The sequence below is a fragment of the Vulpes vulpes genome, chromosome X (genome assembly GCF_048418805.1).
Source record: "Vulpes vulpes isolate BD-2025 chromosome X, VulVul3, whole genome shotgun sequence".
Lineage (NCBI taxonomy): Eukaryota > Metazoa > Chordata > Mammalia > Carnivora > Canidae > Vulpes > Vulpes vulpes.
The window spans coordinates 108,213,650-108,240,304 of NC_132796.1; the positions used below are offsets into that span (position 1 = coordinate 108,213,650).

A 26,655-nucleotide genomic window follows, 5' to 3' on the forward strand; every position below is an offset into this window, starting at 1 on the left:
CAAAATTGGCAGAGAAATTACCAGGTGTTCACTGGTGTGAAAATCTGTAAATGTGGACACTATTTTTCCCCCCACCTCCACTCGGCCTTGGGACAGTCTTCTAATGAAAGGCAATTGATATAAAAAATTCTCATTTCAGATGAAAGAGTTCATAGATTTGGGGAGGTCTTATAAGAAAGAGCAGAGAACAATTGGAGTACAAAAAATGATCTGATAATGCACATTTGAATCAATAAAATAATAAGTATTATTTTCATATTGCTCTCTTGTGAAGGACACTAAGAGAGGCAAAATGAGATTTAAGAGAGCAGCTAAAGTATAATCTGTTGCTTTGAGAGAATATTGTCATAAGAAAAAAGCTGTCTGAGAGAACTGCCATGTAGTTTAGCAATGTGGGTAAGGGAAGTGGGCAATCATATTGTTCAGGCAGAGATGTCAGTGACACAAATGCTATGAACCAGACCTATGGGGCAGTTACATCAGAACTTCTACAAGTGATACAGAATAACACGTTCATTAGAGGAATTATTTGTGTGTGCTATTGTGGGGACTGGTGAAGTGATAGCTATACATCTGTTGTTTCTTATGTTTGCCTTGAAGATAGGAGGGCAGGTAGCTAGGAAGGAAAGATGCATGTAAAATGGAGGGAAGAAAGGAGAAACCAGAATCTACAAGGATAAGCTAGAAGCCATCTCAGTCTCCTGCCACTTCCTTGATGATGCACATAAACTGCAAGAGGAGCCAATGTCTTTCATCAGGAAGCTGAACACACAACAGGTCCAAAGGTCAGAGCTGAAGCTAAAAGTCCAGCAGGAGCTGAAGGGGCTACAAGCCTGACTCTAATACCTATGCCAGTAGATGAGGAAGTAGATCTGTGATAATGTGCATGGACTGCCACACTGCAAAATCCTAAAGTGAGTGTAACTGTGCGTACTTATATACATACACATACATATACACACATACACATATGAGAAAAGGAAGGAGAGAGGGGAGAGGGAGAGAGAGATGATTCACATACCATAAAATTCACCCTTTCAAAGTGTGAATTCAAACAATGTAATGGTTTCTATTATATTCACAAGGTTGTGAAATTATTGCCACAAGGAATTTTAAAACATTTTCACACAAAAAGAAACTCCAGATCCTCTAGCAGTCACACCCATCCTTGCCATTCCCCCAGCACTAAGCAACCACTAATCTACTTTCTTTTTTTAAAAAATATTTTTTAAAGATTTTATTTATTTACTCATGAGAGACAGAGAGAGAGGCAGAGACACAGGCAGAGGGAGAAGCAGGCTCCATGCAGGGAGCCTGATGTGGGACTCAAACCCGGGTCTCCAGGATCACACCCTGGACTGAAGGCGGCGCTAAACTGCTGAGCCACCGGGGCTGCCCTAATCTACTTTCTATATCTATGAATTTGCCTATTCTGGACGTTTAATATGAATGGAATCACATAATACATGGTCTTTTTTGAATGGCTTCTTTCATTTAGCATTATATTTTCAAGGTTCACCCATGTTGTAGTATTTATCAGTACTTCATTCCTTTTTTTTGGAGAATAATATTCTCTCATATGGATATATCTTACTTATCTAATCAGTTGATGGACATCTGAGTTAATTCCATTTTTAGTTATTATGAATAATGCTTCTATGAACAATAATATATATATATATATATTTTTGTGTGTGGATGTATGTTTTCATTTCTCAGAGGTATACACCTCAGAAAAGAATTGCTGGATCAAATGGTAACTTTAGGGAGAAATGTCAGATTTTTCCAAAGCAGCTGCATTGCTTTACGATTTCACCAGCAATAAACAAGAGTCCCAGCTTCTCCACATCCTCATCAACACTTAGTGTTTTTTAATATTGTTATTATTATAGCCATCCTAGTTGGTGTGACATGGCATCTCACTGGGATTTTGATTTGCATTTCCCTAATGATTAATGATGTTGAGCATCTCTTCATGTGCCTATTGACCAACTCTATATCTTTGAAAAAATATCTATTCAAGCCCATTTAAAAAATGATTTTAAGTAGGTCCCATGCCCAACTTGGGACTTAAACTCATGACCTTGAAATAAAAAGTCATATACTTGGGACGCCTGGGTGGCTTCAGTGGTTGAGCATCTGCCTTTGGCTCCAGTCGTGATCCTGGGGTCCTGAGATCGAGTCCCACATCAGGCTTCTCGTGGGGAGCCTGCTTCTCCCTCTGCCTGTGTCTATGCCTCTCTCTCTGTATCTCTTATGAATAAATAAATAAAATATTTAAAATTTTAAAAAAGTCATATACTCTACCTACTGAGCCTTCCAGGCATCCCTCAGGCATCTTTATTTTTTAATTGAGATTTTTTTCTTTCTGTGTTGAATTGTAGATTTCTTTATATATTCGTTATATTAGTCACTTACCTGATACATGACTTGCAAATAATTAATCCTGTTCTGTGGGATGTCTGCTCATTTTATTGATAGTGTCTTTTGAGGTGCAAAATTTTTAATTTTTATGAAATCCAAATTGCCTACTTTTTCCCCTTTTTTCACTTGTGTGTTTAGTGTTACATCTAAGAAACTGTTGCCAAATACAGGGTTATAAAGATTTACACCTATGTTTTCTCTTAAGAATTTTATAGTTTTAGCTCTTATATTAAGGTTTTTGTTTCATTTTGAGTTATCTGTACATGGTCTGAGGTAGGAGTCCAACTTTTTTCTTTTGCATGTTATTGTCTTAGAGGAGATCACAGTTTTAAAGGCAACAAAGCAGCAAATTGGGACTTTGTGAATCTGAAGTTCAGTTCTTTTCCTGCCACTAATGTCTGGTTCAGTATTTATCAATTAGATATACTTTACTTACTATAATACCGAGGTATTCTATATGTTTGATTTTATTGTTTTATCCACTTGGGTCTATCACAGTCTGATAGAGATGAATTAAAATCTGTACTACTCATATATTTTTATCTTTCTCATTTTATTTCCTGCTATTTTTTGTCTTTTGAAAATTAATGCTGTATTGTTTGGCATACAGATTTTCATAATTCTTGGGTCCTTGTTAAGAATTTCTCCCTTTATCACTACAAAGCATATTCCACAATTTTTTTCTATTTTAATATTTGTTGCTGTAAATTCATCATACCTGATTTTGAAATCATGAACCCTGCTTTATTTTTGCTTGTGTTTGTAGAGTTTGACTCTGTTCCTCATTTAATATCAATGTTTCTGAGTCACTTTATGTACTTTGGATTTTCCTATATGGTCTTATTGGAAAGATTTCATTTTAAAAGTATTTTGTTTATTTATTTGAGAGAGAGAGAGCAAAAGCAAGGAGGAAGGGCAAAGGGAGAGGGAGAAGTAGGCTCCCTGCTAAGGAGGGAGATGCTGGGCCAAAGGCTGATGCTTAACCAACTGTTTCACCCAAGAAAGCCTTTATTTTTTAATAAGCGAATTTATCTGATTTTATTTATTGAAATGGCAAGCACATATGGACTTAGTTTTGTCAAATTATTGTATGCTCTGCTTTCCATTTTTATTGCTTTTAATATATTTTCTTTGATTTTTCATGCATTTCTTCTGATACTTTAAAGGATTACATATATATTATATATATTTTATTGAAGTTCGATTTGCTAACATATAGTATAACACCCAGTGCTCATCCCATCGAGTTCCCCTCTCAGTGTCCGTCACCCAATCACCCTGTCCCCCGACCTGCCTCCCCTTCCACTACCCCTTGTTCATTTCCCAGACTTAGGAGTCTCTCATGGTTTGTCACTTCAGGTAGTATTCATTGCTGACAATGAACATTGGTGGAATTAGCATATTTTCAGTTTCTCCATCTTTCTTTTCCACCTCTGTGTTACTCAAATTTTAGTTATTATCCAAGTATTTATCATTATCTTTTAAAATACCTGTATACACAAATTACCTTACCAAATTAGAATACTATCATTTGACCTCAGTTATGAAAGATGAAGCTGCTACTATAAAGAACACTAGTCATTTTATTCCAGTCCTCCTCTTCCTTAATTACCTCTTTTCTACATTATCAAGGTTTATGGAATTTGTATCTTTGTATCTGGAATTATAATCCCCACATTTGTTTTACTTTTAGCCCTACATTTCAATGGATTCGATACTTATTGTTACTCTCTTTGCCAGATTTTTCACTCATCTCCTCATGAATGCAGCATGACCACTGTATTCATTTTCTACTGCTGTTGTATTAATCACAGACTCAGTGGCTTGAACACAAATTTATTATCCTATAGTTCTGTAGGTCTAAAGTCTGACAAGTTTCTCATTAGGTAAAAATCAGCAAGTCAGCTGAGCTGCATTCCTTGCTGAATGCTCTAGTGACAATTGTTTCCTTGTTACAACCAAATTGTTGTAATTGTAGGGCTGAAGTTCCTGTTTCCTTGTTTGCTGACAGATGGAGCTATCTGCATGTCTTGGCTCCTGATTCCCTTTCTCCATCTTCAAAGCCAGCAATGGTGGTTTGGAGTCCTTCTCACACTTTGAATCTCTCCAACTTACTCCTCTGCTTCCTTCTTCCAGTTTTAATAAGAGCTCATATGATTACCCTGGGCTCATGTAGATGATCCAGGATAATCTCCCTATTTTTAGGTAACCTTGATTTCATCTGCAAAGTTCTTTTTCACATGAAAGGTAACATAGTCACAGGTCCCAGAGAAATTGGACATCTTTGGGTGGCCATTATTCTTTCTACTACAACCATTACACCATTTAAAGGTTTTCCTTGTATCACAGAAGAGAAGCCAGAGAGAAGTTTCCCAGGATTCCTTTTCCTAAATGGTACTGTATTAAAGTTTGCCTATGAGAGGCTCTTGCATGAGATTTAGAAGGTGGAACAGATCAGTCTATTATACTGTACCAGCAGTTGCAGCCAGATGCACAGGCAGATGTGAGATTTATAGGAGCTTCCTAGTAAGCTCTTGAGAGACATCTGCTTTGTAGTGGCAGACAGAGATAGATACTGGGAGATTCCTCATGTTTCTTGAAAAATCACATTAACTTCCCAGCATATGAGTAATATAAGTGATGACATAAAACATTTTCTCTATACCTTGGCAAATTATCATATTCCTTTCCAAGTATGGATCAGCTCCCAATATTTTATCCTTTGCATTTTCAATATTGAGCAACTTTTCTAAGGGTTCCTTTAATGTGAGGGGTTTTGCCTGTGTCACTTCCTTGTGTCACTTTTGTCTTTCTAATTACAACCACTTTTCCACTTCATGCTTGGTGATATTTTTTCTTTGATATACTTTTCATTTATTGGTCAATTCCATTTTTATATTACCCATTTTTATAAAATGTCACATAGCTTTATCAATGGAAGGAAAGTATGCAACACAATCAATGGAAGGAAAATATGCTGTGTCTGAACTGAATACCAAGCATATAGTGACTATTCACTAACAGACTGTGTAAGAAGTGAAGTGATTGGTCATTCATCATGATGCATACTTATTATTTACATAGTCATATGTGGACTGAAGAGTTAGCAAAGTCTGTACTTTATGCAATTATTCAATTGATATACTATGGTAACTGACATCTGAATCATTCTTTGAGCAGTGGTGTTAATTAACTAAATCATAGTCAATTCGGTTTTTGGGGCTTCCATAACAAATTACCATAGATTTGTAGCTTAAATAATAGAAATTTATGTTTTCACAGTTCTGGAGGATAGAAGTCCAAGATCAAGGTGTTAACAGGGTTGGCTCCTTATGAGACCCTTGAGAAAATGATCTGTTCCAGACTTCTCTCCATGGCTTGTAGACAGCCATCTTCTCCATGTTTTCACATCAACTTCCCTCTGCGTCTGCAACCAAATTTTCCAGTCATATTGGATTAAGGTCTACCCTAATGATCTCATTTTAACTTAATTTCCCTCTAAACTCCTTATCTCTAAATAAGGTCATATTCTGAGATATAGGCTCAGGACTGCAGCATATGAGTTCGGTGGAGGTTGTGTGTGGGGGTGCCAATTCAGCTCACAACACATGGTAAGTGAAATTTGTGCATATACAAATAGTACAAAAAGAGATCATCCTTTGTTTTCCTGAATGGACCCTCATAAAGATATAGCTAAATTTTGAATTTTAGCAGTATCTTCAAAAATGACTCACGGGAAATATGTTCCATTAGTTTTTCCCAAGTGCTAAAAACACTCTGTGTCTTTATATTTGAATGTCAGATTGGTTATGCTTAGAATTCTTATGTCAGCTTTTTTAAAAAAGATATTTGAAGATAACACGCCAGTGTATTCCCCCTAAATTTATATATATTTATATAAGTTAGGAGGCAGAGATTTTGAGTATTCAGTGGATGCGCTTTAACAATTCTATAGAACCATATAATAACCACCATAGTTAAAGTATTTGAACTCTTTAATCACTCTCAAAATTTCCCTTGTGTCTCTTTGCAGTCAGTCCCTCTGCACATCCAGCCCCAAGCAACTTTTGTTCTGATTTCTATCACCACAGTGCAGTTGTGTCTGTTTTTGAATTCTATATAAATTGAACCACACAAGTATGGCTAGCTTCTTTCATTCAACATAATGCTTTGGGTATCATCTTTGTGTTGTGTGTTTTAGTACTTTGCTGAATGGTATTGATTATAGGGATATGCCACAATTTGTTTTACCCATTCTTCTGTTGATAGACATTTGGGTTGTTTCCATTGCTTTATGAGCATTCTAGTAAAAATATTTTGTGAACATATATTTTTATTTTAGGACCAGATATATATTTAATTGTATAAGGAATTACCAAACAGTACAGTTCTAAAGACTGGCTGTACCATTTTCCATTCTTACTGTCAGTGTATAAGAATTGCACATTTTTATTTTTTTCAAAAAAGATATTCTAATGAGTACAAAATAGTATCTTACTCTATTTTTCTTATACTAATGATGGTAAGCACCTTTTAATATACCTATTAGCCATTCCTATGTCTTCTTTTGCAAATTAGTTTATTCAAGGTTCTTGCCCATTTAAAAAAATTGAGTTGTTTGCCTTTTGCTTTTAGTAAATAAACTTTATTTTTTTTAGTGGTTTTAGGTTCACAAAAATTGAGTGGAAAGTAGACAGTTTCATATTTTCCCTCAATTATCACCTCACAAGTTCCTCCTATTATTAACCTCTTGCATTAGTGTGGTATATTTGTTACAACTGGTGAGCCAACTGATGAGCCAATAGTGATATATTATTATTAAAGTCTACAGATTATATTAGTGTTCACTCTGTTATACACCCTATAGGTATTGAAAAATGTGTAACGACATGTATCCATTATTATTTCATCATAAAGAATAGTTCCACTTCCTAAAAATCTGTGATCAGCCTATTCATTCCTATCCCCACCCACCCCTGGCAACCACTTATCTTTTGCTGTTTCCATAGTCTTGCCTTTTCCAGAATGTCACATAGTTGGAATCATGTAGTATTCAGCCTTTTCAGATTGGCTTCTTTTATTAGCAATATTCATTTAAAGTTCTACATGTCTTTTCATGATTTGATAGCTATTTTTATTGAATAATATTCCATTGTCTGGATGTACCACAGTTTATTTATCCACTCACCTATTGAAGGACATCTTGGTTGCTTCCACATTTTGGCAATTATGAATAAAACTGCTATAAACATTCATGTGCAGATTTTTGTTTGCACATAAATTTACAATCCATTTCAGTAAATATTAAGCAATGCAATTGCTGGATCATATGGTAAGAATATGTTTGGCTTTTTTTTTAATAAATTAATTTTTATTGGTGTTCAATTTACCAACATACAGAAAAACACCCAGTGCTCATCCCGTCAAGTGGAATATGTTTGGCTTTATAAGAAACTGCCAAAGTGTCTCCTAAGGGTTGTTCATCTTTTTATTCTTGATTTTTAGGAATTGTTTATGTACTTATATATTCCTGATACATATGTCCTATTTATATATTCTAAAATATATTTACTTAGTATATATATTAGTCCTTGTTGTGTATATGTATGTGTGTGTGTGTGTGTGTGTGTGTGTGTATATATATATATATATATATGTTCGGTGGCTTGCCTATTCATTTTTTCTGATGATTTAAAATTTATTTATAATGGCTTCCAATTAAAGCGACCTTTGTAAAATGTACATTTTTTATTGAAGTACAGTTGACATGCAATAGTATGTTAATTTCAGGTATGCAACCTAGTGACTCAATATGTATACACATTATGAAATAATCACCACAGTAAGTCTAGTTACCATTGGTCATCATACAAAGTTATTATATTATTGACTATACTACTTATGCTGTACTTTACATGCTTATGAATTATTTATTTTATAAATGGAAGTTTGTATCTCTTAATTCCTTTCATCTACTTTGCCCATCTCTTTACCCTCCTCCCCTCTGGCAATCACCAGGTTTTCTCTGTATTTATGGGTCTGTTTTTGTTTTGTTTTTCAGATTCCACACATAGGTGAAATCATATGGCATTTGTCTTTCTCTGACTACCTCTGTCTGACCACTTAGCATAATACTCTTTAGGTCCATCCATGTTGTTGCAATAACAAGGTAAGATTTCTTTTTTTATGGCTGAGTAGTAATATTCCACTGTGTATGTTTGTGTGTGGGTGTGGGTGTGATATTACATTTTTATCCTTTCATCTACTTGTGGGCACATAGGTTGCTTTCATATATTGGATATTACAAATAATGCTACAAGGAACACAGGGGTAGATAGATCTTTTCAAATTAGTGTTTTAATTTTCTTTGGGTAAATATTCAGAAGTGGAATGGCTGGAATGTATGGTATATCTATTTTTAATTTTTTGTTAAAAAATGCATACCATACTATGTTCCATTTACTAACTTACATTCCCACCAGAAGTACACAAAGGTTCCCTTTCTTCAACCTCCCCCCAACACTTATTTCTTGTCTTTTCAATAATGCCATTCTGACAGGTGCCATGTATTATATGTTTTTTGTTGTTTTTTACTAACTCATATTAATTTATATTTTCTTATGTCACTGTCATTTTGATTTGCATTTCCCTGATGATGTTGAGCATCTTTTCACATGTCTATTGGCCATCTGTAAGTCTTCTTTGAAAAAAATTTCTATGTAGGTCCTCTACCCGTTTTAAATTGGATTTTTTTGTGTGTTGAGTTGTATAAGTTCTTTTTATACTTTGTATATTAACCAGATATATCATTTGCAAATCTGTTCTCCCAGTCAGTACAGTATGTTACGTTTTGTTTTGTTGATGGTTTCCTTTGCTGTATGAAAGCTTTTTAGTTTGAAGTAGCCTAATCATTTATTTTTGCTTTTGTTGCCTTTGCCTGAGGAGACAGATTTAAAAATACATATGCATTCTAAGACCAATGTCCAAGAGTTTACTGCCCATGTTTTCTTCTAGGAATTTTATGATTTCAGGTCTAAATTTAAGTCTTTAATCCATTTTGAGTTTATTTTTTTACATGGTGTAAGAAAGTGGTCCAGTTTCGTTCTTTTGCATGTAGTTGTCCTGTTTTCTCAACACAATTTATTGAAAAGATTGTCCTTTCTTGATTGTATGTTGTTGCCTCCTTTCTTGTAGATTGACTATATAAGCATGAGTTGATTTCTGGGCTATTTTGTCCCATTAACCTATATGTCTGTTTTTGTGCCAGTACCAAACTGTTTTGATTACTATAGCTTTGTAGCATAGTTAGAAATGGAAGTGTGATACTTCCTGCTCTTTTCCTTTTCCAGATTACTTTGGCAATTTGGAGGCTTCTGTGGTTCCACACAAATTTTAGGATTACTTTTTCAAGTTCTGTAAAAAAATGTCATTGGTATTTTGATAGGGGATTGCATTAAATCTGTAGATTTGCTTTGAGTGGCATGGATATTTAACAGTATTCTAATCCATGAGCATGGAAGTCTTCTCATTTATTAGTGTCATTTTCAATTTCTTTCTTACTGTCTTTATAGTTTTCATGATGTAGGTCTTTGACCTGCTTGGTTAAATTTATTCCTGGGGATTTTATTTTTTATGTAACTATAAATGGGATTATTTTCTTAATTCACTTTCTGATTGTTCGATATTTGTATATAGAAATGCAACACATTTCTGTATATTAATTTTGTATCCTGCAACTTTACTGAATTCATTTATTCTAAAGTTTTTTATGTGGAATCTTCAGTTTTCTATATTGATTATGTCATTTGCAAATAGTGACAGTTTCGTTCTTCCTTACCAAATTGGATGCCATTTATTTCTTATTCTTGTCTGATTGCTATCATTAGGACTTCTATGTTGAAAAAAAAGTGGAGAGTGGGCATCCTTGTCTTGTTCTTGAGCTTAGAAAAAAAGTTTACAAGTTTTCACCAATGACTATGATGTTAGCTGTGGTTTTGTTATATAGGTATCATTTATTATGTTGAAGTATGTTCCCTCTATACCCATTTTGTTAAGAATTTTTATCATGAATGGATGTCAAATATTGTCAAATGCTTTCTCTGTATCTATTGAGATGATCATATTATTTTTATCCCTCATATTGTTAATGTGGGGTTTCATATGATTGTGGATATTGAACCATCCCTGTATACTTGAAATAAATCCCATTTGATTGTGGTGCATGATTATATTAATGCATTATTGAATTCAGTTAGCTGATATTCTGTGGAGGATTTCTGCATCCATATTCTTCATGGATATTGGTCTGTAATTTTTCTAGTGTCTTTGGTTTGGGTATCAAGATAATGCTGGCCTCATAGAATGAATCTGAAAGCATTCCTTCCTCTTCAATTTTTGGGATAGTTTGAAAAGAATAGGTATTAACTCTTTAAATGTTTGGTAGAATTCACCTGTGAAGTTGTCTTCTGGGCTTTTGTTTGTTAGGAGTTTTTGGATTACTAATTCAATTTCTTTGCTGGTAATGGTCTGCTCAAGTTTTCTCTTTCTTCCAGTTTCAGTTTTGGTAGTTTATATGTTTCCAGGAATTTATCCATTTCTTCTAGGTTGCCCAATTTGCTGGCATATAATTGTTCATAGTAGTTTCTTACAATCTTTTATATTTCTATGGTGTCATTTGTAATTTCTCCTTTTTCATTTCTGATTTATTTGGTGCCTATCTTTTTTTTTACTGATGAGTCTGGTTAGAGTTCTATCAATTTTGTTCATCTTTTCAAAGAACCAGCTCTTGGATTCATTATCTTTTTCCCATTTTAAAGTCTCTATTTTACTTATTTCTACTCTAATCCTTATTGTTTCTCTCCTTCTACTGACTTTAGGTGTTGTTTGCTTGTTTTCTAGTTCCTTTAGGTATAAAGAGTAGATTGTTTATGAGATTTTTCTTGTTTCTTGGGGCAGGCCTGTATCACTATAAACTTCCCTCTTTAAACTTCACTGCTTTTGCTGTGTCCCACTGATTTTGGACCATTGTGTTTCCATTTTCATTTGTCTCAAGGTATTTTATGATTTCCTCTTTGATGTTTAATTGACACATTGGTTGTTTAGTACCATGTTTTTTAGCCTCCACATGTTTGTGTTTTTTTTCCAGTTTTTTTTTCTTGTAATTGATTTTTAGTTTCATACTGGTATCATCAGAAAAGGTGCCCTTTTGTTCCATGTTTTCTGGTTATTTTTGTACTTTTTCTGTTTATTTCTTCTTCTCTTGCTCTCTTTCCTTTCGATTTGATGACTTCTCTTAGTGTTGTGTTTGGATTCATTTCTATTTTTTTATGTATCTGTCAAAGGCTTTTAGTTTGTGGTTACTATGATGTTCATATACAACACCTGACGTATATAGCAGTCAATTTTAAATTGATAGTCTTTTAAGTTCTAACACTTACCATTTTCTTAAGAGCATCTTTTGATGAGCAATATCTTTTCCATTTTTATGAATCCAATTTATAAGTTTTTTTCTTTTATGGATAGAAGCTTCATTCATAGGTTTTGGTTTACTTTAAGTCTATCTCAAGTTAATGGTTATATATGAAATGAAGTAAGATTTGAAGGTCATCTTTCTTTCCCATATGGCTATATAGTTATTCTATAAGGAAAAATTTATAATATCAATTTGCATTCCTAGTTCTGATATCTTTATTTTTGAAAACCATTCTCTACTAAAGGTAATGAGGGTTCCTTGAGAATGGCTGATCCCAGAGCTGGGGCAGGAAAAGTACAAGATGAGCCAGGAATATCTTATAGTCCCAGAAAAAAGAAAGTGCTTAAAGAAAAAAGTAAACATGTTAAAGGGACAGAGGGGCCAGATTAAAAGGGTTCCCGCTTCAAATCTGGGAAAATTGAGCTCATCAGCATGAATAAAGATAGTAATGGATTATAATCTATTGTATAAAATAAGAATTCAAGGGCCTCTCCCGATAAAAATAAACATATGAATAAAAGAAGATGGAAATTCTCTTGTAAAGTAGAATGTAAACTCATATTAAATATTTCTTTGTAGTACAAAGTAATTATCTTAACTTTGGAGTGGGGAAATCTGGCAGAAACTCTAACCAACTGATAAAATTACTATCACCCGTGACAGAACAAAAGGACATCCTGTGCTTTCTGATATGATGTACTAAGAACAACACAGTGACACTTCTGTGATATTCCTGCCAAAAGTGCATAAAATAAATCTAATAATGGAGAAATACTAGCACTTGAGGGACACTTTGTAAAGCTACTAAAAAGCCTGCGTTCTTCAAAACTATCAAGGTCATATCACAGAAAGACTGAAGAACTGCTCCAGACTGAAGAAGACTGAAGAGACGTGGCAACTAAATGTAATATATGATCCAGGATTGGATGCTAGACCTAAAACTTTCCTTTTGGTGACAACTGGAGAAAATCTTAATGAGGTCAGTGGACTTAAAAAGTAGCATTATATCAATCTTAATCTCCTAGATTTTGATAGGCTGTGGTTTTGTAGGACAGTGTACTTGTTTATAGCAAACACATGCTGTAATAGTAAGTAAAAGTGAGTCTTCATGTTTTCAAGTTTCAAATGGTTTAGGAAAAAAGATTATCTTTCTCACACACACACACTGACTATGAGAGAAAGATAAGCCAAATAGGGTAAAATGTTAAGGACTGGTTCACCTGAGAGAAGCATACGTAGGAATTTATAAAAATCTTACCAGTCTTTTATACATTTGAAATAATTTCAAAACAAATTTTAAAACAATGCAAATTAAGAATTAAGGTAGGACCAAGATCTGTAAAGAACTTATCAAACTCAACACCCAAAAAACAAATAATCCATCAAGAAATGGGCAGAAGACATGAACAGACATTTCTCCAAAGAACTACAAATGGCCTACAGACACATGAAAAAAATGCTCCATATCACTCAGCATCAGGGAAATAGGAATCAAAACCACAATGAGACTCTACCTCGCACTGGTCAGAATGGCTAACATTAACAACTCAGGAGACAACAAGTTTTGGTGAGAATGCAGAGAAAAGGGAATCCCCTTACACGGCTGATGGGAATGCAAACTGGTACATCCCCTCTGGAAAACAGTACAGAGGTTCCTCAAGAAGTTAAAAATAGAACTACCCTATGACCCAGCAATTGGACTACTAGGTATTTACCCAAAGCATATAAACAGTGATTTGAAGGGGCACCTGCATCCTAATGTTTATAGCAGCAATGTCCACAACAACAGCCAAACTATGGAAAGAGCCCAGATGCTTATCAACAGGTGGATGGATAAAGAAGATGTGTGTATATATACAATGGAATATTACTCAGCCATCAAAAAATTAAATCTTACCATTTACAATGATGTGGATGGAGCTAGAGGGTATTAGGCTAAATGAAATAATTCAATTAGAAAATGACAATTAGGGGATCCCTGGGTGGCGCAGCAGTTTGGCGCCTGCCTTTGGCCCAGGGCGCGATCCTGGAGACTCGGGATCAAATCCCACATCAGGCTCCCGGTGCATGGAGCCTGCTTCTCCCTCCGCCTGTGTCTCTGCCTCTCTCTCTCTCTGTGACTATCATAAATAAATAAATAAATAAATAAATAAATAAATAAGAATACCCTTTAAAAAAAAAAGAAAATGACAATTATCATATGATTTCACTCATATGTGGAATTAAAGAAACAAAACAAAGGATCACAGGGGAAGGGAAGGAAAAATAAAATAAGATGAGATCAGAGAGGGAGACAAACCATGAGACTCTTAACTCTAGGAAACAAACTCAGGGTTGTTGGAGGGGAGGTGTGGGGGGGTGAGGTATCTGGGTGATGGGCATTAAGGAGGACACGTGATGTAATGGTAATGAACTCTACCTCTGAAACCAATAATATGTTAATTAATTTAATTTAAATAAAATAAAATTAAAGAATGTAAGAAAAACATTTGCCACTTTAAAACTTACTTTTATATTCATTTTCTCATTTGAGACTCACACCAAGTTCACAAGGGGGCATTTTTATTTACTTGTTACAAATAAGGAAATTGGGTTTCAGAGTTGCTCAATGGTTTATCTATGATAGGGCATGTCAGATGTAAAACCTGGACCAGGTATTCTCACCCCCAGTCCAGCTTTCTTTTTACAATCCCATGCTACTTCTAAAGATAATGTCTTATGGGGACACCTGGGTGGCTCAGTTGGTTAAGCATCTGACTCTTGATTTCAGCTCAGGTCATGATCTCAGGGTTGTGAGATGGAGCCTTGCATTGGGCTCTGCATTGGGCATGGAGCCTGCTTAACATTCTCTCTCTTCTCATTCTGCCCCACCCTTTCTCCTCACATTATGTTTTTCTTATCTCTTCTAGAACTTCATTTCCTCATCTGTGACTGACTGGCTTTCATGAGCAGGCCACTCTGTAGATCCTTCTCTCATTTAACAACAAAATAGCACTTAGAATGAGCAACTAGCACTGTTTCCTCCAACTCTGAACTTCTGTGATTCCATCCCCATTTTGCACAGACACTGGGATACTTGTGGGAGCCAGTCTGAGATTTGAGACAGACATGGGATTACTCTTATACAGCACACACCTCCTCTTACCTAGGGAGGATTTTTACTCAATGAGTCCATTTTCTATATTGAGAGAACTAGGCACTGAGTGGACAGAAGAAGCCAAGGAGGCTGAAGGAGGAGAGCAGGAAAGCTTAGGGACCCTGAGAGGGGAGGGTGCTGGAACTCAGCTGAGGGCCAAACACAGATGCTCCTAGAGCTGAGAGAAATCCTGTTTCCCTCTCTCAGATGGCCCTAGGACTGCTGGCCTCTCCCAGGAGGACCACCATGGTAGCACAGTGATGAAGGAAGGATTCTGATAGTACAGTTGTCTCTTTACTCTGAGAGGACGTTGTATATCCACAATCCAAATGTAGCATGAATTCTCCCAAGATTGAGAGAGAAAACTGAGATGTTACAAGGTAGCCCTCAGAATGTCATCATGTTTACTTCTTTCCCTAAAAAAGCTTGTCTGTCTCATTATTATGAGAACAGCATGTTTTGAACTAAGAGAAAGCAAGATCAACAGGAAACCCCTTTTTATTCTTCCAACTACTTCTTATTCGAGAATAAACATTTTAATTTAAATTTTATCATTAAATTTATAGATACTTGGATAAAATAAGAGAGGTAAAGTAACTATACATTCAATTTAAAATGCAGGTAATATAGTCATTGCAAGATAATAAATTACAAGTCTGAAGTGAAAAATAATATGCAATCTGTATATAGCACTTTGCAATTAGCCAAATACTTTTACATTTTATCATTTGATCTTCACTGCAATCTTATGATTTAGATCTTATTATTGTACAAATTTATTAAAAAGGAGACCCAGACTCAGAAGAATTGACTTGCTCAAGTCACATAGTAAACAAGAATATGACGATTTGAACCCAAATTTCAAAAATTCTTTTCTTTCTCTGCTGCTGCCCTGAAATGCGCTTCACTCTTTTTATGTAGCATGTATATTCCTTAGATAAAACATGGTCAGTTTTGATTTTATTGTGCCATGCTGTGACCCTGCCAGTTCTCATTACAAGTAGCATCATTGGTAGAAGAGGGCAGCAACATGCATATGTCCACCTGGATACAGCCACTCACACAATGACACATATTATCACATGCAGTCTCCTTAGAGTTTCCCACTAGGGAGGATTATTTTGGACGTCTCAGTTGTACACACAGGATTTTAATCTATGGAGATGATGAACAACATGGAGAGGCCAATGCCACTGAAATAAGATTTTTAAAAAAATTTTTTTTATTTATTTATGATAGTCACACACAGAGAGAGAGAGAGAGAGAGAGGCAGAGACACAGGCAGAGGGAGAAGCAGGCTCCATGCACCGCGAGCCCGACATGGGACTCGATCCCTGGTCTCCAGGATCGCGCCCTGGGCCAAAGGCAGGTGCCAAACCGCTGCGCCACCCAGGGATGCCTGAAATAAGATTTTTATGACTTATATTTCCAAAGAAGAGGGGGCATACCATGCTATGCAGGGCCACGTGGGGACACATAAGGTTTTAGCCAGGATGCAGAGAGGAGTTAAGGGGAAGACACAGGCCAGAGCCCTTACTAGAGTTCTCCCAAGAAAGGCTGGATGAGGCAGGTTCAAGTTTAGAATTAGCTAGCTTAAATCATTCTAGTGGATTTTGGGGCCTAGGGGCTGTCTCTAATTGTCTAGTCCCTGGCTCTGGGTTGATTCAGGACAGTGGCAATACTGGCTTGGTGTGTGGGACTGCATGAAAGGAGATGGTTTCAGGGTAAGGATTTGGACCTCAGGGCAGATGTAAACAACTCTGGCAGCTAGTTTGGCCCTGTAATTAATTAATACCAAGTAGACATATACAGAATATAAGAAAAGAGAACAGGACTATAGATTCAGAATATCCTATCGGTTCTTTTGATACACAGTTCATGCTTTTATCATCTTCAGCATATCCTGAGTGTCTCCATGTTTCCATCTCCCCTGCTGTGGAACAAACTATCCCAAACCTCTGTGGTTTAAAGCAGCTGCCATTTTGTCTGTTCATGATTCTGTCAGTTGGTAATTCATGTGGTTTTGGAATTCATGAGAGTGCTTTGGCTCTCTAGGCAGGCAGCCGGAGTCGTTCACTCAGCTGCACCGCGGTGCTGGCTCTGCTGGGCTAACTGACCTGTTTGTCTACAGCCCTGCTGCTTCTCCACGTGGCCTCTCTTCCCCCATGGGGCTAGCTTGGGCTTCCTCACAGCATGGTGTTCTCAGGGTACTTAGACTTCTTATATGGTGGCTGGCTCCAAGGAGGGAACATTCCAAGTGGCCAAAGGCAAAATCTTCAGGTCTGTAAGGCCTTGCCTCATAAGTTATAAGTCACTTCCATCACATTAATTTTGTCAAATCAAGTCGCAAGGTCAGCCCAGATGAAAGAGGCAAAGGAAATTGTTTTTCCTCCTTGATAGGCTAAGTGGCAAAGAATCTGTGGCCATCTTCAGTTCACCACACCTATTCTTCCTCATGAAAAATTTAATCTTAATGAAGTAAGCAGCCAATTTGAAAGCGAGGCCTATTCTATACTTAAAATCGGAGAAGGACAAACATTATATGGTCTCATTCATTTGGGGAATATAAAAAATAGTGAAAGGGAATAAAGGGGAAAGGAGAAAAAATGAGTGGGAAATATCAGAAAGGGAAACAGAACATGAAAGACCCCTAACTCTGGGAAACAAACTAGGGGTGGTGGAAGGGGAGGTGGGCAGGGGGTGGGGGTGACTGGGTGACGGGCACTGAGGTGGGCACTTGACGGGATGAGCACTGGGTGTTATTCTATATGTTGGCAAATTGAACACCAATAAAAAATAAATTTATAAAAAAATAAAATAAAACAAGTAAACACAAATTGACAGGATGTGCTCCGATATATCTGACAACAGATTTATCATGATGCCAGATACTTTTTAAAATGTATGACAGTGCCAGGAACAAGCTAAGTGTATGAGTTTTTGTATGTTCAAGGTGCCTAATTATATCAAAATAATTAGGAATGAGAAAAAAGGAGAACAAAAATCTCGTGCAATATACTGAAGGAAATAGAATCTAGATTATGGCAAAATGGAAACATATGCACAAATGATACAAATTACTCAGTAATAAGACATTAACTTACAGGAATCATTCAGTTATTGATATCTGAGCTTCCAGTTCTGTGTGTTTCAGACCGTGAGTGTATTTGGCACTATGGTTCTCCTGCATTGTGCGTTGTCTGAGAAACTGAACAAAGTTGGGTTATCTTTAGTTCTGAGGTGGGAGTGTACCTAAGAAATTCAGGTGGGGTATTATGCGATCATGAAGAAGACAGATCTGTGTATCGTATCTGGGTCTCCTGACATGTATCTTGAGAACTCAAGGTGATATGTTTGACACATTTGTTGCCAGAACAATGTGTATTTTGATTCTGTGAAGCCCTTTTATCTATCTGGAAGGAAACAGACTGAATTTTGAATTTTCTTTTTTTTTAAGATTTTGTTTATTCGAGAGAGAGAGAGAGACAGAGACAGAGACACAGGCAGAGGGACAGAGGGAGAAGCAGGCTCCACGCAGGGAGCCTGACGTGGGACTCGATCCTGGGTCTCCAGGATCACACCCCGGGCTGAAGGCGGCGCTAAACCGCTGAGCCACCTGGGCTGCCCTGAATTTTGAATTTTCAAGTGAGATTTTGTATAGAGAGAAGGAGAGGTACTACTAAAGTTTCCTTTTTATTTTAACACACCAGTAATATCTAATTTCTTTTAACCATAAGAATGCATTAATTTAGTATTTAAATAAACACATAAAAATGTTTTAGGACGTTTTGTAAGCTGGAGAGGGTGAAGCTAAACCTCCTCACTCCTCTCTCATAGCCATCTTGATGTGCTTACTGTAAAAAATAGCCCAAGGTACACCTGGTTAAGACAAAGGAAGGGAGAAGTCTATGGGCAGAAGCCTGGATCTTAGTGGCACCAAACTGACCCTCTTGCAAATATCCCCTCCAAAGCTTCTTTCTGCACCTGGCTGCATAGTCAAGGGCTAAGTTGGTTTACCCAATCTGTGCACAATCCCTCTGGAGGCTGAAGAACCAAGGGAATTTTTTAAGTCTGGCTGCTGGTTTATACCAGGGCAGGGTTTAAAGCTTGGAAGGTGGTGGAAGAGATAAGCACCAGAGCTCACTCCCTTGCCCTTGGGCCGATGCTCCTGCTAAATACTGGGGTCTGAACCTCTTCTGGACGTTCTGAGCCAGAGCTGTCCTGATTAGTTTCTGAGCCTGAGATAAGGCACACAGTGTACTTTGCTCTGCCCCCAGCACATTCACACAGTTGAAAAGGTACATTCAAGGGTCACTTGAGAGGAGAAAGGGAGTAAGGAGAATGACATGGGGCCCTAAGCAAGGTGAATGGAGAAGGAAGTGCTAGCAGGCCTTAGCATTGGCAGGAGAGCATCATGAACATTATGAGTCTATACATTTTGGTTATTGATACTACTCACTTCTTCCCAGGTGCTTCCCCCTAGGTCACTGATGAACCACCTGTCTCTCCTCCCTCCCTCCAAGTTGAGAAACACTTCCCAAAGTCACTGTTCAGCTCTGTGATCACTTCTGGTCAGGGCATTTCTTGTTTTCAAGGAACTCAGAGCCCCGTCAGATGTGCTATTCATGGTTGCCTCCTCTGTTTTTCTTCTAGAGTCCCTCGGTCACAGGGTTATGAGGAAGAGGACCAGGGCAGCACGAACCTAATTATCTCTGGGTCCCCACCAGACATGCCTCATTCCCAGAAGTCCAGTGTTTAACACTCATTCAGTGGAAGGGCATTAGTGTCAGAGAGCAGCTGAGACTGTGGTACTGTGCCACCAATGTGCTGCTCTCCTGGGTCTCAGCCTCCTAGAGTGCTTTTCCTTGTGTATGGTCGTTGTTCAAGGGTCACTGAGGCAGCTCATATCAATCACTAGACCCAGTGCCTGCCACAGAATGTTTGCTACTGGGAATAGAACCCTGGGCATCTCTTCTTGTCATTAGGGTCTGGACATGGAAAGTGGAACTGGACACTCACTGCTGCCCTGCAGGTCCACCCTCCACTCCAAGCCATGAATGTGTAAAATGGCTAGAAACTGTCTCTGATATTTCCTGTCCCTTCATTCCATCCACTGAACACTGATAGGATTGCTGACTATATACTCTGAGATGCTGAAGATGAAAAGATGACTGAGAGAGGGTCTCTGCTTGGCCCCCAGCGGCTTCTGATGTAGTAGGGGAGCTCCTATCACAGGAGAGTCCAAGGCTCATAGTCCTTCCTACATGCTCTCTTCTCTGTCTATTCTCTCAGTAGTATGATGTCCCCCTCTTCCTACCTTGCCCTGTTTCTCTCCCCACAGCCTCTCACCTCCACGGATGCCCATTCTACAGTAAAAGTATTAAATAGGGTGTTTAAAAAATTATTTTGCCATTTTTATTATGTCAGTCATCATTTCACTGTTTCATGATCAGAGATTCATGGATGATTTTGGATGATTTGAAGAGTATTTTGGATGATTTGAAGAGTATTTTGAACACTTTGTGCAGCCGCCACTTCTATTTTTTATCTCGATATCTGCACCCTGAGATTCTTTCACCCACTGAACATTTCCGGATTTTCTACTCTGGGCCAGACACTTTTCTAGGCATTCAGGATAGAGCAGCTAACAAAGCAAAGTCTTTGGTCACAAAGACATTCTAAAGTGGAGGCTGACTGATGATCAAAGTGCTATAAGATATGTTGGCTGCTAGTATGATAAATACTATGTAGGGAAATGAGGCAGGGTTAGGGATTAGAGATTACTGGTAGAGAGTGGGGTGCTCTGATAGATGAGGTGGTCAGGAAAGTCTTCTCTCAAACAGTGGGAGAAGGAGTCGGGCAGCTAACTGGGGAGAGTGCCTCGCAAGGCAGAAAAGACAGAAAATGCAAAGATCCTGAGGCCAGAGCTACTTGATATGTGGGGAGAATAAGCAAGAAGAATACTGTGATTAGAGCAGAACAGGAAATGGGAATAGGCACAGGAGATGAGGCAGGGCTTTGCAGGCCACAGCCAAGACTTTGCTTTTTATTTCAAGTGAGAGTGGAAAACTGTTGGGATGATTTTGAGCAGGGGAGTAAAAAGTTCTCACTTTTGTTCAAAAGGATTCCTGTGCCTACTCTCTGGAGAAGTCCTCTGCCTTTATTTGTGGGCACTGAGAAATATGAGCCACTGCCCTGAGACATGAGTCACTCGTTCCCTGGCCATATCCACAGGGGAATCTGTTCCAAGATCCCCAGCAGATGCCTGAAACTGAGGATAGTCTTGAATTATATATAGACTATATTTTTTCCTATACGTACTTGATACAATTTAAATAAGTTAGACACACTAAGACATTACTAGCTCATGTAATAAAATAGAATGTTCGTAACACATTACTATTATACAAGTTTCAAAATATCTCTTAAAGTATCTTACTGTCCTGTACTCACCCTTCTTGTGATGATGTGAGGTGATAGAATGCGTACTGATCCAACGCCAGGGTACGGTTGATCTTCTGGTGCCAGGTCAGAAGGAGGGTCAGCTGATTCTGGATCAAACCACCCTTGGCACGGGTGACTGAAAGCACCGGAGAGCAAAAACGTGGATCAGGAGGGACTCCTGTGTGTACTGTAGGAAGAGAAGAGTGAAAGCTAAGCAGTTGCAGCAGTCTGGGTGGGAAGAGGAAGGCTGGATCAGGGTGGTATAGTGGGAGAAGTGACTGAACTGGGGATATATTTTAAAAGCAGAGCCAACAAAATGCCAGCTCTAGGGTCCTGGACTCAACAATTTAAGTAATCCAGTTCAAAGTAGAAAGCCCAAAGCATTTAAAAACACAAGTGTTCATTGTTAAGCAACAAACAACATACGACCGAGGGCCAAGGGGCATTAACAGGACATGAAACAGAGTCAAAGAGAGGCGAGAGCCTGCAAATCTTTCTCCAGTGGTACTTTTGCAGAAGTTTTTATACTTCACTGTTTAGAAAAAATACTTTTTAAAAAAGCATGTACGTATACAATATTGTTTCCCAACTAGAGAAAAAAAAAACCCATTTAGATATTGTTTTGTTTTCAAAGAGGAGCCCCAAGGAAGGGCCTTTCGTAACTCCGAAAGGATGCGTGGCTCCCGCGGGGCAGGCCGCAGCGCCAGCAGTTCCCTGGGTGAGTGGGATTTCAATAAGCGAGGACGTGTGTCACCAAAACACGTGTGTCACCAAAACACAGACCCACCTAGGAGCCCTGCACTGTGTGAGTCGGCTGAGTCCGAGCGTGACTGATCCTTTAAACTTGAGCAGGGTGGCCCCTCTCTGAGCTGGGTTTTCGCGGTCCCGGGGCGCACATCCGGGGCTCTACCGCGGGAGCCTGCCCTTCCCAGGCGCCGGCCTCGGGAACTTCGGCCGCGGGACCCCGGCTCCTGGCCGCCCCCTCCCTTGGACCGAGCCCCCAGGCCCCGGCCCCGCCCCCGGCCCCGCCCCCTCGCGGCGCCGGGAGCGCCCTGACCACGCCCCCCGACCCGGGCCGCGCCGGCGCGCCGGCCGCCCGAGTGGCTGTGCGGGCGGAGCTTGCGCAGCCGCCGGACCCCAGCGCGCACCGCCCTCCGCCCCTGGCCACCGTGCGCCTCCGCGGACACGCACTTCCTGCGAGGCCTCCGTGCGCACCTGAGCCGAGCCGAGCCCAGCCGTGCACTTGCAAGCCGTTCGCCATGGTGGACGAGCTGGTGCTGCTGCTGCACGCGCTCCTGATGCGGCACCGCGCCCTGAGCATCGAGAACAGCCAGCTCATGGAGCAGCTGCGGCTGCTGGTGTGCGAGAGGGCCACCCTGCTGCGCCAGGTACGTCCGCCGAGCTGCCCGGTGCCCTTCCCCGAAACGTTTAGCGGCGAGAGCTCCCGGCTCCCCGAGTTTATCGTGCAGACGGCGTCTTACATGCTCGTCAACGAGAACCGATTCTGCAACGACGCCATGAAGGTGGCGTTCCTAATCAGCCTGCTCACCGGGGAAGCCGAGGAGTGGGTGGTGCCCTACATTGAGATGGATAGCCCCATCCTAGGTGATTACCGGGCCTTCCTCGATGAGATGAAGCAGTGTTTCGGCTGGGATGACGACGAAGAAGACGACGACGACGACGAGGAAGATGATTACTAGGCCGGGAGACCCTCGGGCCCAGGGGGGAGGGCCCTGCACGCCGCCATCCTCTCCCCCGCCTCTCCTGCCCGGCCCGGAGCCGCCCAGCGCCCTTCCGCCCTCCGATCCCCTTCCCTACCCCCAGCCCTCCGGTTCTCTCCGTCATCCCCCCGTAGTGCTTGCCTTTGTTCCAGTTACCTGCTGCTGGGGCCTCGCTCGGAAGCGCGCCGCCACCCGCTCTGGCCAGCCCCAGGACCCTCCCCTGCTGATTTGGACTGTGTCCTGAGCCCCAGCTATAGGGCAGGCCCCTGTTACAAACTGGTCAGACCACGCACAGCCCTGCCCTGCCGACTGCAAGGCCTCCATCTGCCCAGAGACCTACGCTGCCACTTCACCACCGACCACCACATTCCAGCGACAGAACACAGCCTTTGAAAATAAGGACCAACCTAGAAGATGCCTGAGTTGGCTCTATGTCCTTGGACATTGATTTGGACAGCTCACCAGCCCCTGAAGGGGCCAGTCTTTCAACCTGGTTAGTTCCCTGCCTACTCCCAGAGTCCTCCCCTTCCCCACCAGATTGCTGCAGGGGCCTAGTGTGCCTGGCAGCCAAATTGTTGACATTTCTTTTCTCCTATGCACCAGTTTTGCACAGCTGTCCTTTTTCTTTCAAAACTGCAGCAGTCCCAACAGATGTGTGCATTTGGACAGAAATACTAAAAACAAAACAAAAACAAACAAAAACAGGCACTCAGCCCAGCTCCTCAATACCACCTGGAAAAAAGCAATTACGTTCTTTTCAATAAATATCAAGCACTACAAAAATAAAGAAAGGAGTGTCTTTTAATGGTTAAGTGCTATCATTGGCCTCTTCCAATCTCACTCTGACTCCCGTTATGCCCCCTGAGGTCAGGGAACTTAGTTCAGTCCCAGTATTAGCCACTGTCATCTCTAGGCTACAGAGGACAACTACCACAGGGTTTTCTAGGGATTCTGGTACTCTCCTCACCAAGGCATTTCTTAAAGCCCTGGCAAAAGGAGTGAGTGTCCTCTGGGGCCTCCAGGGTGGCATGGGTAAGGGGTGGCTGAGCAGGTGGCACACCATCCCAAACTGGGACACTTGAGAGTTAAAGGGGACACTATTAATAATTAGACTAGGACAACAGGCATAAATCTGGACACATACAATGTTATTATCTTCTTGAGCCTTTGGATTCCTTACTGAACACTGCCAGGGAAATTCTGTCCCTTAAGTCTTGTTGCCCGCGGGGCGCTGTTGAGTTCAGACTTCAGTTAACTACGTAGCATATTGTTTTAATGCCCCTTTCAGGTGCTTGAACTAACATTAAGCCCTGGATCCTGTGTGAGTGAACCCATACTAAATAGAGCGTGATCTTAACATTTCATCACCCCGGGTGCACACTCTTAGAATCCCCACCCATACATATGTCCCAGATTCCTGCCTATGGAAATTGGAGACTGTCTCCTGAACTAGACCTTGTACTGCTATCTGGGCTATGCTGAGACCTCTTTGTGGGCCTGGAGGGCTCCGAGGCATTCAGGGAGTGGGGTGGGGGTGCTGAGAAGAACTCTTTGAAATGTGAAATCAGATAAATTCGGTTGTGGGTTTTGTGGAAGCTGTCTCTGCCAAGGGAACATTTAGGAAGATGTGAGGGATTCAGACTTCTCATTTCTATCTGCCCAAATGTACTCATTGTACCATAGCTGGAGCCAGCCCTACCTTAACATCTCCAGTTTAGGTAATAAACTTCCCTATTGCATAAGATCTTCTGAGGCTGGTTATTCTTTTATTTGTGCCGGTAAACCTCACTGTCGATTAAATGAGATACTGGTCATCCTACCGGTCACCTCAGAGGCATGGGTTTGTTGAGATCACACCCATGACGTATTTACAACTGTTCCTACTACATGGTGAGCGCTCAGTAAACATGGACTGTTACTCCCAGGCCTGGAATTGAAAGTCACCTGGGAAGCAGATGTCTTGCTGTGAGTTTGGCTTTAATAGGAAAATGTCAGGAGTGAAGAGGAATGGAACAGGTTCAGGGAGACTGGAAATGAGAGCATGGTAAGAGCTCATTTACTCATCAAGATCTGACATAAAGTCAGGTAGAAAGCTTACTTGGTAAACAGGAAGAAGTATAGGACAGAAGTGATTTCTCTGGCATAGGAAAGTTGTCTCTGGCATAGGAGGGTAGGGATGGGTGGATATGGTTTAGCAAAGGAGGTTGAGGCCGAGACTGGGGGGTAGATGTGGGAAAGTGGTGAGCTAGAGCTGAAAGCTGGGTAAAGGATCCAGGAAGTCCAAATCTCAATCATTGAAATTTTCAGTGGTCCAGGTATACTGAGAGGAGTTAAGGATACGGTGATGAATGAAAGGTGGTTGTTGTCCTCACAGTGATTCCAGATTGTTGCTTCTATGGTGGCTTGAGCCGGAACTGGGATGATTCCCCAGCTATAGTTAAGGTCCAGAAAGAGAATTTGGACTGTGGTTAGATCTGGGAGTGAACTTTCTGGGGGAGAGGGAAGTGGAAGACGAGTGGATGAGATCTATTCCCCACCAGCAAACCAAGTGAGCACATGCTGTGTGGGGAAGGCAGGGATTTCTGCACAGTGAGGCTGCCCTGCCAAGGCAGCATCTGAGTAGCATCCATGAGAGCTAGCCCAGGGAGTTTCTGAGATTTGAGGTGCACAAATCCCAGGCGCGTGTGTATGCGTGTGCTTGCTCTGAGTGTGTGGGTGTATGGCAGGCGGGCATGATGTCCTTCCTGGATCATGGAAGGGCAGGCTGTGCTGTGAGCTGTAGAGGATGGCATGAGAATCTGGCTGCCTGGGGGCGGGGGGGGCAGGTGCTGCAAAGAAGCACAGTTTTGGGCAAGGACTCTACCACTCAGGATGAAAGTCATGGCAGTGGCATAAGGCAGAGGAAAAGAGAATGGAGAAGTGAATAAGCACGTCTAAGATCAAAGCACCACTTGGATGCAAAGTGTTAAAAGTAGGTAGAAATGCTGAAATAACAAATAAGAACTTCAGACTCCTGAATTCTCATCTTGGTCATACTGGCCTTGAAATGGTCACTGGCGTGCTATCACGGAAATGAAATCAATCAATCATATTAAATCTACCAACGTATTTTGGATTTCTTTAATCATTTGAGTAGGTAAACAGTGCCATCCCTTAATTCCGTGGGGCTGTGTTTTGCAGGAGGGTATATGAAGCTAGAGGTACATTAAGTACATTGTGTTTGGTTATTCTCTGCTATTGCTACATGGTTAAAAACCTCAGCAGTTTGGAAGCAGGCAGAATTGAGAGAGATGCCTCGTTGAAATTAGTGGAACATTTGTTTTGTAACAAATGAATTCTAAGAAAATTTCTAGGTTCTTAAAGCAATTAAAGCTAATAAAGGGGCATCAGTTCAAGGTCCTGCGAATGTTTTCCTTGATGGGTGATTACAATGAGATAATTGTATGAAGCGTATCTAT

The 26,655-nt window shown here is 40.1% G+C and overlaps 2 protein-coding genes across 2 annotated transcripts in view; one reads left to right on the plus strand and one right to left on the minus strand.

The window, feature by feature from the left end:
• Positions 1-22,737, minus strand: part of LOC112927685 (uncharacterized) — a 293,959-nt gene extending 271,222 nt beyond the window's left edge. The window contains exons 1-3 of the mRNA XM_072743518.1: positions 22,724-22,737; positions 22,264-22,691; positions 21,486-21,663 (exon numbers count right to left, since the gene is read on the minus strand). Of these exons, the coding sequence (XP_072599619.1) occupies positions 21,486-21,663; positions 22,264-22,691; positions 22,724-22,737 (620 nt within the window). The remainder of the gene's footprint in view (positions 1-21,485; positions 21,664-22,263; positions 22,692-22,723) is intronic.
• On the plus strand, positions 22,542-23,988 carry LDOC1 (LDOC1 regulator of NFKB signaling). The gene has a single exon (XM_026009049.2). It carries the CDS (start codon positions 22,736-22,738, stop codon positions 23,174-23,176), a length of 441 nt encoding a protein of 146 aa, XP_025864834.1. The 5' UTR covers positions 22,542-22,735; the 3' UTR covers positions 23,177-23,988.
• The last annotated feature ends 2,667 nt before the right edge of the window (positions 23,989-26,655 follow it).

Bases quoted from the DNA above. Each gene is read 5' to 3' on its own strand.
- LDOC1 (XM_026009049.2), top strand. From the start codon at position 22,736: ATGGTGGACGAGCTGGTGCTGCTGCTGCACGCGCTCCTGATGCGGCAC.